Below are 16,377 nucleotides of genomic sequence, written 5' to 3' on the forward strand. Positions count from 1 at the left end.
CTGACTCCCCCTCGTCTCCCTCAGGTCGGCCGGCGGGCCCGGGGCCCCTCACACTCCCCGCTGCCCAGAGAGGCCCGGACCGACCATGCCCCGGGGCTAAAGCCTCCCAGCCCCGGCAGGCGGACTCGGGCCCGCGGCGCGCGCTGACCCGGGCCCACCGAGGACTAGCTGCAGGCGCACGTAGGCCGCTCCGGTTTTCCTGTAACTAAGCCTCAGGTCCTAACGGTGGTGGTGTTTCAAGAAAATAAACGACTACCCGTTTATGTTTCCCTCGAACCCTCCTCACATTCAGGGGGCCCAAGAAATTATCTCCCAGTTAGGCAGTGCCGTGTGCCGCTGAGAGCCCTCCGGCAAGGAACAGCGAGGGACCCAAGGGGAACTGTCACCACGCTGACGTTAGCCACTACTTCATTTAGAATATAAAACATGGAACCGAAGTTTGGAATTTATTTTATTCTATAAATAAGGGCTTTCCCCTAGCTTCTGTGATTTTTAAAAATCCTGTTTGGAAATGATCATCTTACGTAATGACAATAATTCACATTTACTAAGGGCAGCAAGCTTTAAGCGAAGCAGGCTCAGTGCTGCAGTTTTGCTTAGCATCACCAAGATTAGAGTAACACCTCTCTTTCCAGAACCGACTCCAGGCCTGTGCTGAAGCGATTCTGACTGGGGTAAAAAGTCTTAGGGGGTATTCCCTTGGAAATAAGGTGTGTTGTTGAATGGATGGATGTGTAATAAATCGAATATAGTTACATGTTAACGATAGAATCCAAGTGGTTAGAAGGCCGCGGTGATGAGGTAATAAAATTCAATTTTTCTGTGTTTCCAAGTTTTTCATCACGTTTGGAGGTGGGATGAAGGCTGGTTTTGTGTCAGACTTGGCTCAGTCTCTGCTGCGTATTAGCGTTTGGGGGGCAAAAAAAGCCCAATACTCCAATTACTTCATCTTTTCTGTGTACAGTGGATTGTAAAAAAGGGGACACCATCACGAGTTTTCCGCAACTCCCAGGGGCCCTCATGTCAAGAGCGGCCCCGGGTGGTGGGGAAAGAAGCGCACACCGGCCAGCCCGGCACAAACCGCAGGAGCTGGGTCCCGGGAAACGCGTCCAAAGGGGCGGACAGCAGCGGCGCCTCTCTTGACTCGCGACCAGGGGGCGATCAGATTGCGTGAGGCTTAGCCTGGAACCTCTTAATGACTCCACGCCTAGAAGGTGCTTTCAAGGACGCCCCAGAAACAGAATGGCTCCCCCAATGCCCGCTAGGTCCCAGGAGGTCTGCGGAGAAACCTTTTACTCCCGCAAATGACAGCCGTAGTCTCCTAACTACATCCCACCCCTAGGCTGTTTCTTTCTTTTGCCGGTTTCATTTTAGAAATTCTGTTAGAGCCCTGAGGAAACCGGCTATAAAATTTGCATATTTAACAAGAAGCGGTGCAAGTGCTCAGAACTGCCTCCACGACCGATGACAGCCGTCCAAAGCGCCGGGGACCTAGGAACTGGACCCATCGGACTGACTGACGAAAATTCTACGGCTGAGCTCGGGGGCCGGAGGGGGCGGGGCCAAGAGCCGCCCGCCCCCGGCCCTTTGTGACGTACAACAATGCCTGCCACGAGTCGGAACTGGGCTGCCTTGGCTGTCGCTGGGCGCAAGTGACACGCGAGAACGAACGCAGTGGTCATCTGGGGACAACTTCAGGAATCATGCAGTTTTTATTCAGGTTAATCGTTTTCTTTTATGTATGGGCCATCTTTGCTGCTCAGGGACAAAAGGAAGAGGAGAGCACAGAGGACGTGAAAATAGAAGTTTTGCATCGTCCAGAAAACTGTACCAAGACTAGCAAGAAGGGAGACCTGCTAAACGCCCATTACGACGGCTACTTGGCTAAAGATGGTTCGAAATTCTACTGCAGGTAGGAAATGCTGTGAACTGCTCTCGTCTCCAGTTGATACAGGAAAGCAAGGCTCCCTCTACCAACCAGATGGCTGAGTGATTGGTTGCCTGGTTTGTTCCAGTTATTTAACCCTAAGGTTTGAGCCTTTTGGGGGGGGGGGGGGGGGGAATTCCTAATGATAGCATTAGTTCCCTATTGAAATTGAAAATGTTGCCAAAGAGATTATAGGGAATATACTACCTACACACACACATACACACACCATCACCACCACCTTGGGATCTATAGAAGTCAGTTATGCAGCTGTCTGTAGGGATGTTCACTCTTTTTTTTATACCGTATGTTAGAGTCCCTTTACAGAGGATTAGGTGGGATAGTTTAAGTGATTTTATCTGGCCTTCAGAGGCACCATACTTAACAGACTGAGGGCCACTTTCCAACTATTAAAAAACACACACACAACACTAACTTTCCCTGGTGTGTTCTGGGCCCTGTGCTCTCCCATCTCCCCTTCATCCCACTGCCTGCTCTGATTCGATGGATTATTTATTATTCAGAGAGAGAATGGCTTTTCTTCATCTGTGCTATTACCCTATGAAGGTAGGGTTGTGGTAAGTTAGTTGTCTTTTTTTTTTTAGTTCTTAACACTTAGAAGAAAATAGATAAATTTAATAAGTAAAGATACAAATTTTAATTTTTGTTCAAATGACTTTTTGAGGCTAAACCTGCACCAGCAATTTTTAGAACAAACTTAGAAAGTTTAAGTGATCTACTTGAACAAGCCATGCAGCTAGTTAGCAGCCAGAGACCCATTAATAAGGTAACTGTTGAATAGTTTTTACAAAGATGGCAATAAAAAAGATGAGATGATTCCTAATGACTAGCTTCGGGCAAATCATACTTCTTTCTGGCTATTATGAAAGAAGTTTGAGCCAAACACCCCACCAGGGGGATCAGAATGAGTGCTAATATGGGAAAAGAGTTAGAGAGGACTCCAATTTTAAATTATAACTAAATATTCAGATATATTTTAAAACTGGATCTCACTGTTCTTAAAATCAGTTTGCCTAAGTGTTGTTTTTTTTTTACTATAGCCGCACACAAAATGAAGGCCACCCCAAATGGTTTGTTCTTGGTGTTGGGCAAGTCATAAAAGGCCTCGACATTGCAATGATGGATATGTGCCCTGGAGAGAAGCGAAAAGTGGTTATACCTCCTTCATTTGCATATGGAAAGGAAGGTTATGGTAAGCTGTTTTAATATTTATATCTCTAAGTTATATTTAAAAATAAATCATAGCTAAAAAATAAAAACTAAATCATACCTTTGGGTATATATCCAAAATAATTGAAAGCAGGGTCTAGAAGAGATATTTGTATACTCACGTTCATAGCAGCACCATTCACAATAGCCAAAAAGTGGAAATAACCCGTATCCATTGACAGATGAGTGGATAAACAACAATGGAATATTATTCAGCCTTAAAAAGGAAGGAAATTCAGATACATGCTACAACATGGATGCACCTTAAGTACATTATACTAAGACAATCACAAAAAACAAATACTGTATAATTGCACTTGTATGAGGTACGTGGAATAGTCCGATTCAAAGAAGGGGCTGAGGAGAGGGTGGAATAAGGAGTCGTTTAATGGATGTAGAGTTTCAGCTTTGCAAGATGAAATATATCTGATGGGTTGCACAGCAATGTATTTAACTACTGAACTTAAAATGGTTACAGTGGTAAATTTTAGTTACGTGTATTTCCCACAATTAAAAACTTTTGAATCACTAAAAGAAACAAACAAAACATCACAGAGGAAGTAATTACAGAACTGTTGGGTCCAAGAAACTTTAGCTGTACCTAGTCCAGGACAGCTTGGTACCCACTTTTTACATATAAAGAAAATAAAGACATTTTTGGAAGACAGATCTCTGGCCATAGTTCTTTGCCACACATAGTAGCAGTTCTCATAATGATCCTGTAGATTCTATAAGCTCTACCTTAGTCATTTTGATTTCTTTTAGTATATGTTATTTTATTATTACATAAATGTCTATGCAAAGTCAAATTCATAAAACTCAGGAAACTGAAACATGATTTTAGAGTAAAAGGACAGCACTAGAACAAAGTAAAAAGAACATCTGAATTTAACAACTGTCAGTCAGTCACTATTACCCAAATTCAGGAGAAGCCTTGAAATGTAGAGGACGGGCTCCTGGATAGCTGTCAGTTGAGCGTCGCACTTTGGCTCAGGTCATGATCTCATGGTTTGTGGGTTCAAGCCCCATGTCGGGCTCTGTGCTGACAGCTAGCTCAGAGCCTGGAGCCTTCTTCAGATTCTGTGTCTCCCTCTCTCTTTGACACTCCCCTGCTCACGCTTTCTCTCTCTCTCAAAAATAAATAAAACATTAAAAAAAAAAGAAAGAAAAATGTAGAAGAAATGAACTGCTTCTTTCAATAGCTTACCTATGTTAAAATCCCACAGTTAGATCTGAGAACCTGGGTAAAGCTGGTAAATGGGGAAAATGTTTGCAACTAATATGAAGATTCTTACTAACCAATAATAAAAATGACCTAGCCGTAGAAATGGGCAAGTTCATAAACAAGCAGCCCACCAGCAAAAAAAAATACAAGTAACCTGTAAATCTATGAGAATACTTAGTTTCATTAATAATTAAAGGGAAATGAAAACAAAATGAGACACCATTTTCACTCATCAGATTATCAAAGGCATAAAATTTGGCACAGGTGTGGAAAAACCAGCAGTCTCATGCATTATTGCTAGGAATATAAGTCATTTGACCTTTCTAGCGATTTCTATCAAAATTTAAAAGCACATATCCTCTGACCCAACAGTTTCATTTATAGAAGTGTACACAAAGGTATATATAAAAAACCATTCATTACAGACTTTTGTTTGGTAGCAAAAGACTGGAAACCACCTGAGTATCCATCTATAGGGAATCAGTTAAATTATGCCGTATCTATGCAGTGGATTATGATGCAGCCAGTAAAAAATGCAGCAGAGCCATATGTATTAATATGTTAAAAATAAAGTGTGATAGAATGAATGCATGCAACAAGTATTTATTGAACATCAGTGCCAGGGCCTGTTCTAGGCACTGAGCGTAAAGCAGTACACAAAGAAGAAACAATATCCTATCCTCAAAGAGCTTACATGTGAGGGGGACATTTTCACATATGCATCATGTATCTACAGAGATTATATATGGAAGGATACACAGTCACCTGACGACATTAAGTATTCCTGAGAAGGAAACCTGAGGGTCAAGGGTGAGGAGATTTCTTCTTACTCTGTAAAATAATATACTATTTAAATTCTTTACCATGCACATGTATCTCTTTTTCCAAAATTAAAAATCTTGGAAATGACTAAAATTAAAAGTGGAGCTAAATAAAGAGGGGACAGTTTTTAAAAGGGGGAAATGGTCAGCCTGGCAGAGGGATGGTTTTTATTTTGCATCCTCAGTAAGGTCCTTGCTCCCTGTGCTGTGTAGAGACTATAAAGACAGAATCTTTCCTTCCTCAGGCTATTTAGAACCCTTGCTAACTCTACATACTTAAAATATTTAGTATATAATAAAGTCATTAAAGATCATTTTTCTACAAGGAGATATTGTCATTACTCCCAAATATTTCATTGAAATGACACAGCCTTTTTGAGGCTGTTTGGTTACCTCATTCATAGTAGTGATTCCCTCACCTGCTCTTTCCAGTAAGAGCAGAGGATCACTGCCCTGAACTTGACTTAGAGGGAGGTTAGTGATGTAAGGCAGACCCAGACTCAGAACCCCTAGAGACAGTTCCAGGTAACTCCAGCTTCATTTCCAATGCTTTTGGCCAATCATTTGGTCCCATCAGAGTAGCTCCCATGGAACCACAATTTATATATCCTATTTTTAGTCATAGAGGAATCTGGGAGAGGGAGAGAAAAAGAAAATTGAAGATAATTTAAATTGAATGCAATACTTGTCCAAAATTATTGTCATAGGTCGAGGCCAATTCTAGGCAAACTGATATAGGCAAAGAATGCCTTTCAGACTCTTTAATCCCATTTTAACCACATCCCTCATCAAAAGTGCTCATGCATCCTGTTGAGCCCCCTTACCCCCCAGCAAATGGCTACTTAGGTCTCCTTTTTGTAAACTAATTTATGCTTAGCTATGAATGACTACCCTAGCTGCCTAAGCTATGAATAAACTGGACCTCTGCTGCAGAGATATACAAGTTTAACTTTGAAGAAGTTAGTTCATATTTTATTTGAGGTGTCTCCAATGAACATAAAAATGATGCATCTCATTAGTGACACCACCACCACTTTTGGTTTACACATAAGGAAACTGAGGCCAACAAAAAGTTTGTTCTTGGAGCATACTTAACTGCTGGTTTTCCTGCCTCACAACAGATAGGATTAGATTACTTAAAAGATCCAGTGAAGATGGTAACTGCTTAACAAACAACTTCTTGATCAAATAAGCTTTTTAAAATAAGTTATTACTTCTTTAAGTTACTTGAATAAGTTACTTATGTTACTAACATCAGCTATAACTTTATTTTAGGTAGTACTTGAAGGTGGCTTTCCTCTGCACAGTATCCGTGCTTCATGTCACAGAGCACCCCTGCATGTCTTGATATGCATGTGACTTTTTAGTACTTTAATTAACAGTACATGTGGTATGTATTCTTTACATTAACTCCTATATCTTTGATCTGCTTCTCTAAATCCAAGTCATTCTATAGCACCTTTTTCTCTTTTTTCTAATTTCTTTGTAAGAAAAAACCTAATTGGCAATATTTTCTGCTGTTACAGTAGAATTACTTAGAAACTTCATATGTACGTGTAATATTTTTTCTTAAGAAATTTGAATTTGTTTTGAGGTTATCATTAATTGTTATCCTTAGTTATTTTCCTGTCATAAGGAGATTGTAACTGGACGGAATAGGAATGGATTTTGTAAAACCGATTATTGAATTAACCTCTAGCTCTTTTAACTCTAAAGTCAGGTATGTGATACCTCACATGGGACTTCATTAGTCACATGATGATGCGTTCGGTATAGGTAGATTTTTCTACATCTTGGCTTTGGAGATGACTGATCCACCTTTTTCTTTCAAGTTCTTTTCTTATTGGGTTATATAAACACTTCAGCAAGAATTCTCCACTGTTTCCTTCAAAGAACAAATAGCCTTTTAAAAATAAACCACAGGGATCATTCATTCAACAAATATTTGAGTGCCTATAATGGATGAGACCCTGGGAGACTCTGGGATGTCCTGGTGACACAAGCTAACCCCTGCCTCCTAGCAAGTAATTTCAGTCGGTTATTTTTATGAAATGGGCATCTGAAATAGCCCATAGCTTGCTAAAATCATCTGTGACACCACTTAACGGGTTAACATTCCTAAAGAAAGCTACTCAACTTAATACTTAAAATTCTTTATTGTGATTAGAAATTGTTTCATAAAATTGTTACTGGATTATTCTGTCATTGACTTATGGTTTAATGTCTGTAAAGGGCTGAAAAGATAAATATATGGAAACATGATTTATTAATGCTTTCAAATAACTATACAACATCATTTTTGAAAAGATTACTGATTAAAAGCTTACTGCCAGTTTATTTATTCTCTGCCCTAGCTTTCTTCTGTAATGGTGGGGTTAATTAATAAAAATTACACAATCTATATTTTAATTTAATCAGTAAAATAATGGCCCATGAGGTCCTTAGAACTGATTTGATGTATAAACGTGGGGAAAAAATCTCCTTAAGAGTAAATTGTGTAGGTAGGTTTTTTTTATATGAAATAATATAATCAAAGTGCTAGAATAGCTATTTTTGAGTAAATATGTGAACATTATCTTCATGTCAGTTAAACTGTTAAAAATTATACCTTTAGTAGAAGGCAAGATTCCACCTGATGCAACATTGATATTTGAGATTGAACTTTATGCTGTGACCAAAGGACCACGAAGCATTGAAACATTTAAACAAATAGACATGGACAAGGACAGGCAACTCTCTAAAACCGAGGTAATTCAAACTAAGTTCCTGCATACAGTCTGATTTTTTAAATCATAACTTAAAGATGTCCGTGTTACAGCTGTTATTTTTTAGCTCTACCAAGCATGGCTGATGACTTTGCTTTTAATAGAGCTGGTTACTAAGGGGCTCCTAGGTTGCTCAGTTGGTTAAGTGTCCAACTCTTGATTTCAGCTCAGATCACGATCTCACAGTTCGTGGGCTCGAGCCACACATTGGGCTCGATGCTGACAGAGTGGAGCCTACTTTGGATTCTCTCTCCCTTTCTCTCTGTCTCTCCCCTGCTCTCTCTCACTCTCTCTCAAAATAAAATAAACTTTGGGAAAAAGTTAGAGCTGATTACTAAAAATAATCTAAGCTCCAAGAAGAAAATGTGCTTTTTGAATATAAAACTTATAACTGAGTCATCCAGTTTGCTGCCTTTCTCCCTGCCAGAGGGTCATTAAAATACCTAGCTAATTCTCTACAGGGCATCCCCAGCTTCTAGACTACAGGAACAGGTCTCATTCAAGCAGCACCATAGGAATTTGGAACAGGGCAAATAATTTCCAAACAGGATTACAGGAGATTATAAAATGACTAGCAAGAATTTGAACTGTGTGCACTAGAAAGTTGGTCAGCAGAATCCAGGAGTCAACTAACTTCTGCGTTCCAGTTAGTCTTATATATGAATTGAGGGAAAGATATCTGAATACTAAGGGTAATATGCTTTTGTACTTTCTCAGTACCACACACCAGTACAAGCACATCAGCATGTGAACTCATTTCATCTTTATGACAGTTTATGAGGCAGACACCTGTCATTATCTCTATTTTAGAGAAGGGGGAAATGATGGTAAGTAACCGGGCAAGGTCATGCCACTCTAAGTGACAAAATCAGATTGCAGCTCGGCAGTCTGGCTCCACTTCTGTGCTTTTAACCATGGCCTACCCTGCCTCTTTCAGGGACTTTCCAGCACAAATGTTTCAGGGCTAATGTTTGTACTGTTGAAAGCGGGTACCTAACTTCGTGTCATCGACCATACCCTTTTTGCTGAAATTGAATAACCCAGTTGTCTCTCCTCCTGTTTGAAAACTGTTTACCAGGCATGGCTCTACCACCTACATGACAAAAGGTACCAGAGTCATTGATTTCAGGAGACAAATAAGCCCTCCCCCTTTCTTGGTTTCTTTTTTCCTCTCCTTCCCCAATCTTTCCCCCACCCTAATGCTACTTCCTTCTCCAGGATATTAGTAAGGACCTTCCCTGAAGGTCCTTTGCTGCTCACCAGTGGAAGAAGGATACGTGAATGGGAACATCCCCCGTTCCTTAAGAAGGACAAGGAGAGGGGTGGCAAATTCATCCCAGGATGTGCTTTGGATGGACTCTGTAGGATTTGTAGAGTGAATGGCAGCAGGTGAATTCACGTAGCACCCAAGAGCTCAGCCTGTGCACACAGACCGTTCATTATCAACTACACACAAAAAGGCATGTTCTGCAGTATGAATTCTCCTCAGGAGACCTTATGAGATCTTTAGTTCTTTCTGGAAAATAAAAGTAGACAAAGTCCAAAACAGTGACCTGTTTAGCTACCATCTGCAGAGATGGTCTCTCAGATATCCGTGCATTATCACTAGATGGTCAGAGTGATTTTCACATGCTTAAATAACAATGGCTATCCTTTACTGGCATCTGAACATATTACTCTAACCCTTACCTCAATCCTACCATAGAGATACTGTTTCCCTTCTCTGACAGATGACAAAATTGAGGTTCAGAGAGGTTAAATTATTTGTTCAAGACCACACAGCCAGTATATGACAAAACCAGGATTAACAACATGAACCTAAAGAAACTACATTCCTTCATCATCAGACATATTGTCACTTATTTTCTTAGTAAAAGGTGGGAGAGAAGGGGAACACACTAAATTAAGGTTCTGTTCTTACCCACTGCCTTTTTGTACCTCTTCACAACAGTGTGCTAGAAAAGTACATTTTGGGGGGCAGTAATAATGGTTATGAAAACATATTTACTTAGAAACTGAGGAAGATTTGAGGTTCTTTAAAATTCTTTTCACCTACGTAGGATTGCTGAGGCTCAACTAGAAGAAAAAGCGTCTCTCTCTCAATAGGACTTAAGTCTCATTTGAGAACAGTTTATATATCCTTCATTAAGACCCATTGATCATTCTAAAATAAAGTCTACTCATGATGGATTGAGTTGGGATCTGTACTGCAGAAAACCTCTCAGAGTTCATCTTCAGTTGTCTCTAAAATGCCTACCCTTGGGGTGCCTGAGTGGCTCAGTTGGTTAAATGTCTGACTTTGGCTCAGGTTCATGAGTTTGAGCCCCACTTCTGGCTCTGTGCTGACAGCTCAGAGCCTGGAGCCTGCTAAGGATTCTGTGTCTCCCTCTTTCTCTGCCCCTCCCTTACTCATGCTGTCTCTCTCTGTCTCAAAAATAAATAAACATTAAAAAAAATTTTTTAAGGGGCACCTGTGTGGCTCAGTTGGTTGAGCATCTGACTGCAGCTCAGATAATGATCTCATTTGTGGGTTTGTGGGTTCAAGCCCTGCATCGGGCCCTGTGCTGACTGCTAGCTCAGAGCCTGGAGCTGCTTCTCTCTTTCTCTGCCCATCCCCTGTTCATGCTCCCTCTTTGTCTCTCAAAAAAATAAATGTAAAAAAATTTTATAAAAAAAATTTTTAAGTGCCCAGCCTTGGTGAACATTATCTCCAGAATATTGCATACTGCTTTCTGTAGTTATATATTCGCACTTTCCAGTGGAAATATAATTGAATCACATAATTTATTTTTTCTGAGTGTATTTATTTTGAAAGAGAGAGCTTATGTGGTGGAGCCAGGGAAGAGGGTCAGAGAGAGGGAGAGAGAGAATCCCAAGCAGACTCCACACCATTAGTGCACAACCCAACATGGAGCTTGATCCCATGAACTGTAAGATCATGACCTAAACCAAGACTGAGTGGTATGCTTAACCAACTGAGCCACCTAGGTGCCACAAGTCACATATATAATTTAAACTCTATTTAGTAGCCACATCTTAAAAAGCAAAAATAAACAGGTGAAATTAATTTTAATAGTATATATGGTCTAACTAAAATATTTCCATTTCAACATGAAATAAAAATTATCAGTGAGATATTTTGTATTGTCTTCAGAATTTGTGTATTTTACCTCTATAGTAGTAGCATATCTCAGTTTGATATAGCCACGTTTCAAGTGCTTAGTAGTCACATTTGGTGAGTAGAAATGTCATATTATACAGAAAAAGAAGTCTTAAGAATACCTGTTCTTCGGGAGCACCTGGATGGCTCGGTCAGTTGAGCATCCAACTCTTGATTTCAGCTCAGGGCATGAGATCGAGCCCCATGTCACTTGCACGCTGTCAGAGCGGAGCCTGCTTGGGATATTCTCTCTCCCTCTCTCTCTGCCCCTCCCTGCTCATGTGTGCGCTTTCGCTCTCAAAATAAACATTAAAAAAACACAATATCTGTTCTTTATTTGGCATTATTATAGAGATTATCATATGGATTTGAAGGAGAGCTATAGAAGCATTAGAAAAATTAAGAAAACTACATTTTATTTCAAATTTTATGGTTGAGTTTTATTGATAATAGAATATATTCATTAATTTTAGAGATTATAATAATTCCAATTTGGATTTTATTTACTAATAGAAATCCTTAAGAATGATTTTCCTCTCATAATGTGGATAGTGTAGATTACTAGAAAACAGTTTCAACAAAATTCAATTCAGATGGTAATCTTTGAGTATGTACAACTAACCATCTATAACCTCAGGGGAAGCTAATTTGAAGAGGTTTCTTTTCAGAAAATTGCTTCAAAGGTTAAAAAAGAAAACCTCAAATAGCTTTAAAAAAATTTTTTTATCGCTTATTAGAAGTAGATTTGCATTTCCTTATGTAAACATTTCCTTAAAGTTACTGGATGTTTACTGTGATACTTTTTTATTAAAGACATATTTTGGTCCTCTAGATAAATAATTACCTGAAAAGGGAATTTGAAAAAGATGAGACGCCTCGTGACCAGTCATATCAGAATGCAGTTTTAGAAGATATTTTTAAGAAGAATGATCATGATGGTGATGGCTTCATTTCTTCCAAGGAATACAATGTGTATCAACATGATGAACTATAGTGTATTTTATTTCTAAACTTTCTTAGCTACTTACTGCATTTTCTATATAGAAGAGTCACTTTTCTAGAACTTGTATTTTGTTCCCCCCCCCCCCGCCATGAGAACATATTTTGATCACCTCAGTACATATAATTTGGGCATAATAAATGTGTGTTATTTTGCAGATTTAACTTTCAGGAAAAGTAAAATTGTGTTTCCTGTTGCTTTATTCCATGGACACAAATGGCAGTACCACAAAACAGACCTCTTTGTCCCAGTGGGCAGTTCTTCCCCTTCAAGAGATAGGAGGACACCTATGTCAAAACCTATGAGGTTCTTCCCAGCTCTAACTTTAACAACACGTATAAATAGGTAAATATCCAATTTTTAACATTTTAATTGTTATGCCCCATATATTGAAAATATTCAATAAGGACCCAGGAATTCACATTTCATAGCATTACAAACAAAAGGATACTATAAAAAGGGCAGGACCGAACAAATCTTCCTTTGGTATGCATGTAGGAAAATAATAGGTGTACAACTCTGTCCCACAAGCGCCTTAACACAGTCGCTGTACTTTTTGGTGCAAGCTCCGGCCTTGGGTCATTATTCCAGAGGGGAGTGTTTAAAGATACCTCATCTGACCAAAGACTTTGTGCCTCTTACAGCAGGCATAATAAAGTCTCTACTGCTCTGAGTCTGTACTCCTTCAGACATCATTATAAATGTGCTATTTCCTCTGGCTTCCTGTAGGCCTTTAGAGCTATCATCCTTAATTTTTTGTCTTGATAGTCTTAAATTGGTGCCATGGTATCTCTTAGTTTCCAATTCCCCTTCTCTATGTGTCTCTATCCTACATCACTTCATTTTGCAATGTTCTTGTTACTGATCCTGAACAAGCATCACAAACTGGTATGCCATCAAATTTTTGAACATGTGTAGAATTTATTTTACATATAAGGATACATGAAGATATCAAATGAGGATACAAATGGGAACATACACTGCCATGGCAATTTCGTGTCACGGTCAAATAATGACATCCAACTTGTTGAGAACAGGAGGTAAGAGATGCTATAGAAGATGACACTGGTGCCAAAGAAAGGGCATGTTATTTATCAGAACATGTAGGGTTTTGCCTACTGCGTATGTAGGAAGGTATGGTCAGGCAATAAATAGCTCTGCTCAAGACTAGTGTGTTCCAAACAAACCTTTTTCCATTCTCTGAATCTTGCCCTTTCCAAACCAACGATATGCTGCCAGAAATTCTGTTATCTAAAAGTGCAGGGGTAACACAAAAACCACCAGGTTAACTTCATAATACCAAAGCCTTCACTATCTTTTCTTTCCTCCCAACAGTCTTCATGCCTGTACCCAGTTTTGTAAACTCGTCCTTTACTTGTTCAATCACAAATTCTTATTCCTTGACTTCCCTCAGGAAAACCTGCTCCATTGAAATAAACTAAGTTGATGACTCAATTATGACCAAGTATGTTTTGGTCTAGAAACTGCCCCCATTATATATATCCATGCAAAAAAAAAAGTCACTAGAGTATTTTGCCATCTGTATACTCCTATTTGCATTTGACTCATATTCTGTTCAAAACAAAAATACTGTGAAGGGAAGATATATACAGAAATCATCCCCTTATACAGACTGTTCATAATTCTATTCTGTCCCATTGTTTGCAAAGTGCTTTTAAACTTTCATTTTTAAAAATTATAGATGATATTAAATGGAGACTGATTCAAAAAACCCTAGTCACGTTTAAATAAAAAACCGCACTCTTATTTTACATGCAGAGAGGCATCAGGTTTTTTATATTTACACGATTGCTGTCTGCTTTCACAGGCATATACCTTGTAGTGAGTGCTGTCACTACATTTTGAGTTCTAGAATTTGAACATTACTTTTACAATTATTTTAATAAGGGTGTATAGTAAATTAATAATTTAGGTTGTCTGTGTATGAAAATTTTCAGATGTCTTATAGAGTAGATGGAAACGAGCTCTCGGAACTAAATATGTTCAATATTTTAAACATTTTCAAAGGAGAAAGATGAAGGTATCCTAGCTGCCTAACTATTTTTTTTCTAGCTGCCATACCTCAACAGCAGTGAGTTTTTATGTGTATGTTACAGGACAGCAGCCCATTACCACTAGCAGTCTCCCTGGTAACTGTGAACACAAGACCCCACACTGAGCTCAGTGTGCTTTTAAGTTGATACCACAATTAAATATTTAGGATTACATTAAATATTAACACATTTTTCTCATTTTACCAGACCTAGGCAATGGTTAAGGCACCATAAAGTCACCACATTTAACCTCTCATCATTCTTAAATGTTAACTTAAAAGCCAATTAAAAATAAAATTGATATTTAGAAAAATCGCTGTGTGAAGTTAAGATGATAGACTAAATTCCCAAATATACTTCTAAAGTAACAGATTTTATGAAGGAACAGCTATATTTTGAATATTTTAACCTTTTTTCATGTAAATAATATTAATCTTTATAACAATTTATAGGGTAGAGATGATTATCTTCCCTTTTATACATGAAGAAAATGATGCCCACACAGGTTAACTTCTCTTTCCTCTCCCTCTCTACTTTGCCACAATTCATCAAAGCAAACCTAGAAAAATTTGGAAAGGTATGTGGCACAATTGCACCTAAAACATTAGCAAGGAATGTTCATTTTGTTGTTGTTGTTGTTTGTTTTATTTCATCCTTTTGTGCCAAACATCAAAACAAGGAACTGCATGAAGTCTCACATACTTCTGCCCATCAACCGAGCACTGAAAGCACCCATAAACCGTCTCCCTTTTAAAGTTTCCCATCCCACAGAGTATGCAAGGTCCTTTGGGAATGTTGTGATTAAGTAAGTTAACTCGGATATGAGTCCCTTCTTTGAGAGAAATATCAGTCATGCTGAGAGGTCTGTCATGGTAGTCAGAAAAAAGGTCATCTAAGTAAAGTTGTGAACGAGAAATGGCACCCATCCCTCTTCTATCTAAAAGCACAAAAACAGAGAAATATGTTAGAAGTCAAATAAAAAATACATAACCAAATCGCATTTATAAATATGTGAATCTAAACCATCGGTCATGAAATGATTTTACTTTTAGATTTTAATTCTTCCTTAGCAGACAGGAGTACTGAACAGATAAACTCAAGTGTTAATCCGAAAAGGAAAAAAAATTTTGAAATACTCTTCAAAGGACATACTTCTCTCAAATAGTATATTCCTCAATCTGTAGAGGAATGCAAACGTTGTGGTTTCTTCCCTTTCAAAGCCTCCTTTTGACACTGAAGTGACACAAAGATCTATAAAAAAAAATTAGAAGATGTGATAACCAAAACAATTCACATTTTTATTGGGAGTTTTAGTTGTGGTTGATGAGTTCTGGTACATGCCATTCACTGTACTTTTTAAGTTCTGGTACATGCCATTCACTGTACTTTTAAGTTATTTATTTTTGGAAAAGCTAGCATTCACAGGGTACAAAATCCAGAGAACAAAAGGGGGATACAGTGACAAGTTTCCATTATCCTGAACCCCAGCCTCAGTTTTCCACCTCAGAAGTAACCATTGTTCAGTTTCTCGAGTATACGTCCAGAAATACTCCATATATTTTACAAGCATAAAGGAATATATGTATGTATATGCACATAAAATTATTTAGGCTCAAATAGTTAAACACTACACACATTTCTTTAAGATGTCTCTTAGATATGATTCCATGTCAGGGTTCCTAGTGCTACCTCATTCTTCTTAATGGCTTCATAGTGTTCTGTAATGTGGATATGCATCATTATTGAACTAGTTATTGATCATAGACCGGAAGGGTATTTCCAATCTTCTGCTATTACAAACTGAATACCCTCACACTCATGTCACTTTGCATATGTGTAAGTATATTGTAGGATAAATTCCTAGAAGTGCAGGATATGCACATTTTACATTTTGATGGCTATATCAGTTCTTTCAGCTGACTCTGCTCCTAACAATCACAATTATAAAAACCAACATCTGAAGTGTCCCAAATAGACTGTAAGTAACATGTTTTGTCACATTTCTGGATTCCATATTCCCTCCTCCCACAGAACTGCAGAAACAAAAACAGGTCTACAAATGTTAAAAATTACCATGGTTAGAGGGCTCCCTTGCCTAGTGTCTTGAGCTGACTGGGCTCTTAATCTTAAAGACCTGTGAAATTCAGAAGCCTACAGTGAGCTGCACTGAGGTATTATATATAAGGTACATAAAG

General features: G+C 38.6%; 2 protein-coding genes across 3 annotated transcripts in view; one reads left to right on the top strand and one right to left on the bottom strand.

Annotated features, from left to right (window-relative positions):
• The first annotated feature begins 1,331 nt into the window (after positions 1-1,331).
• FKBP7 (FKBP prolyl isomerase 7) lies at positions 1,332-12,310 on the top strand. Of its 2 annotated transcripts, none has more exons than XM_029934322.1 (4): positions 1,332-1,912; positions 2,989-3,140; positions 7,821-7,951; positions 11,961-12,310. In XM_029934322.1, exons 1-4 carry the CDS (start codon positions 1,704-1,706, stop codon positions 12,120-12,122), a joined length of 654 nt encoding a protein of 217 aa, XP_029790182.1. In that variant the 5' UTR covers positions 1,332-1,703; the 3' UTR covers positions 12,123-12,310. The 2 variants fall into 2 exon arrangements, with proteins under 2 accessions (XP_029790182.1, XP_029790181.1); XM_029934321.1 differs by having other exon boundaries at positions 1,337-1,912; positions 7,818-7,951.
• Positions 12,311-14,816: 2,506 nt separating this feature from the next.
• PJVK (pejvakin) overlaps positions 14,817-16,377 on the bottom strand; it is an 8,195-nt gene continuing 6,634 nt past the window's right edge. The window contains exons 5-6 of the mRNA XM_029934320.1: positions 15,335-15,433; positions 14,817-15,119 (exon numbers count right to left, since the gene is read on the bottom strand). Of these exons, the coding sequence (XP_029790180.1) occupies positions 14,827-15,119; positions 15,335-15,433 (392 nt within the window). The 3' untranslated portion in view covers positions 14,817-14,826. The remainder of the gene's footprint in view (positions 15,120-15,334; positions 15,434-16,377) is intronic.

Source organism: Suricata suricatta, chromosome 3 (genome assembly GCF_006229205.1).
Source record: "Suricata suricatta isolate VVHF042 chromosome 3, meerkat_22Aug2017_6uvM2_HiC, whole genome shotgun sequence".
NCBI classification, from domain to species: domain Eukaryota; kingdom Metazoa; phylum Chordata; class Mammalia; order Carnivora; family Herpestidae; genus Suricata; species Suricata suricatta.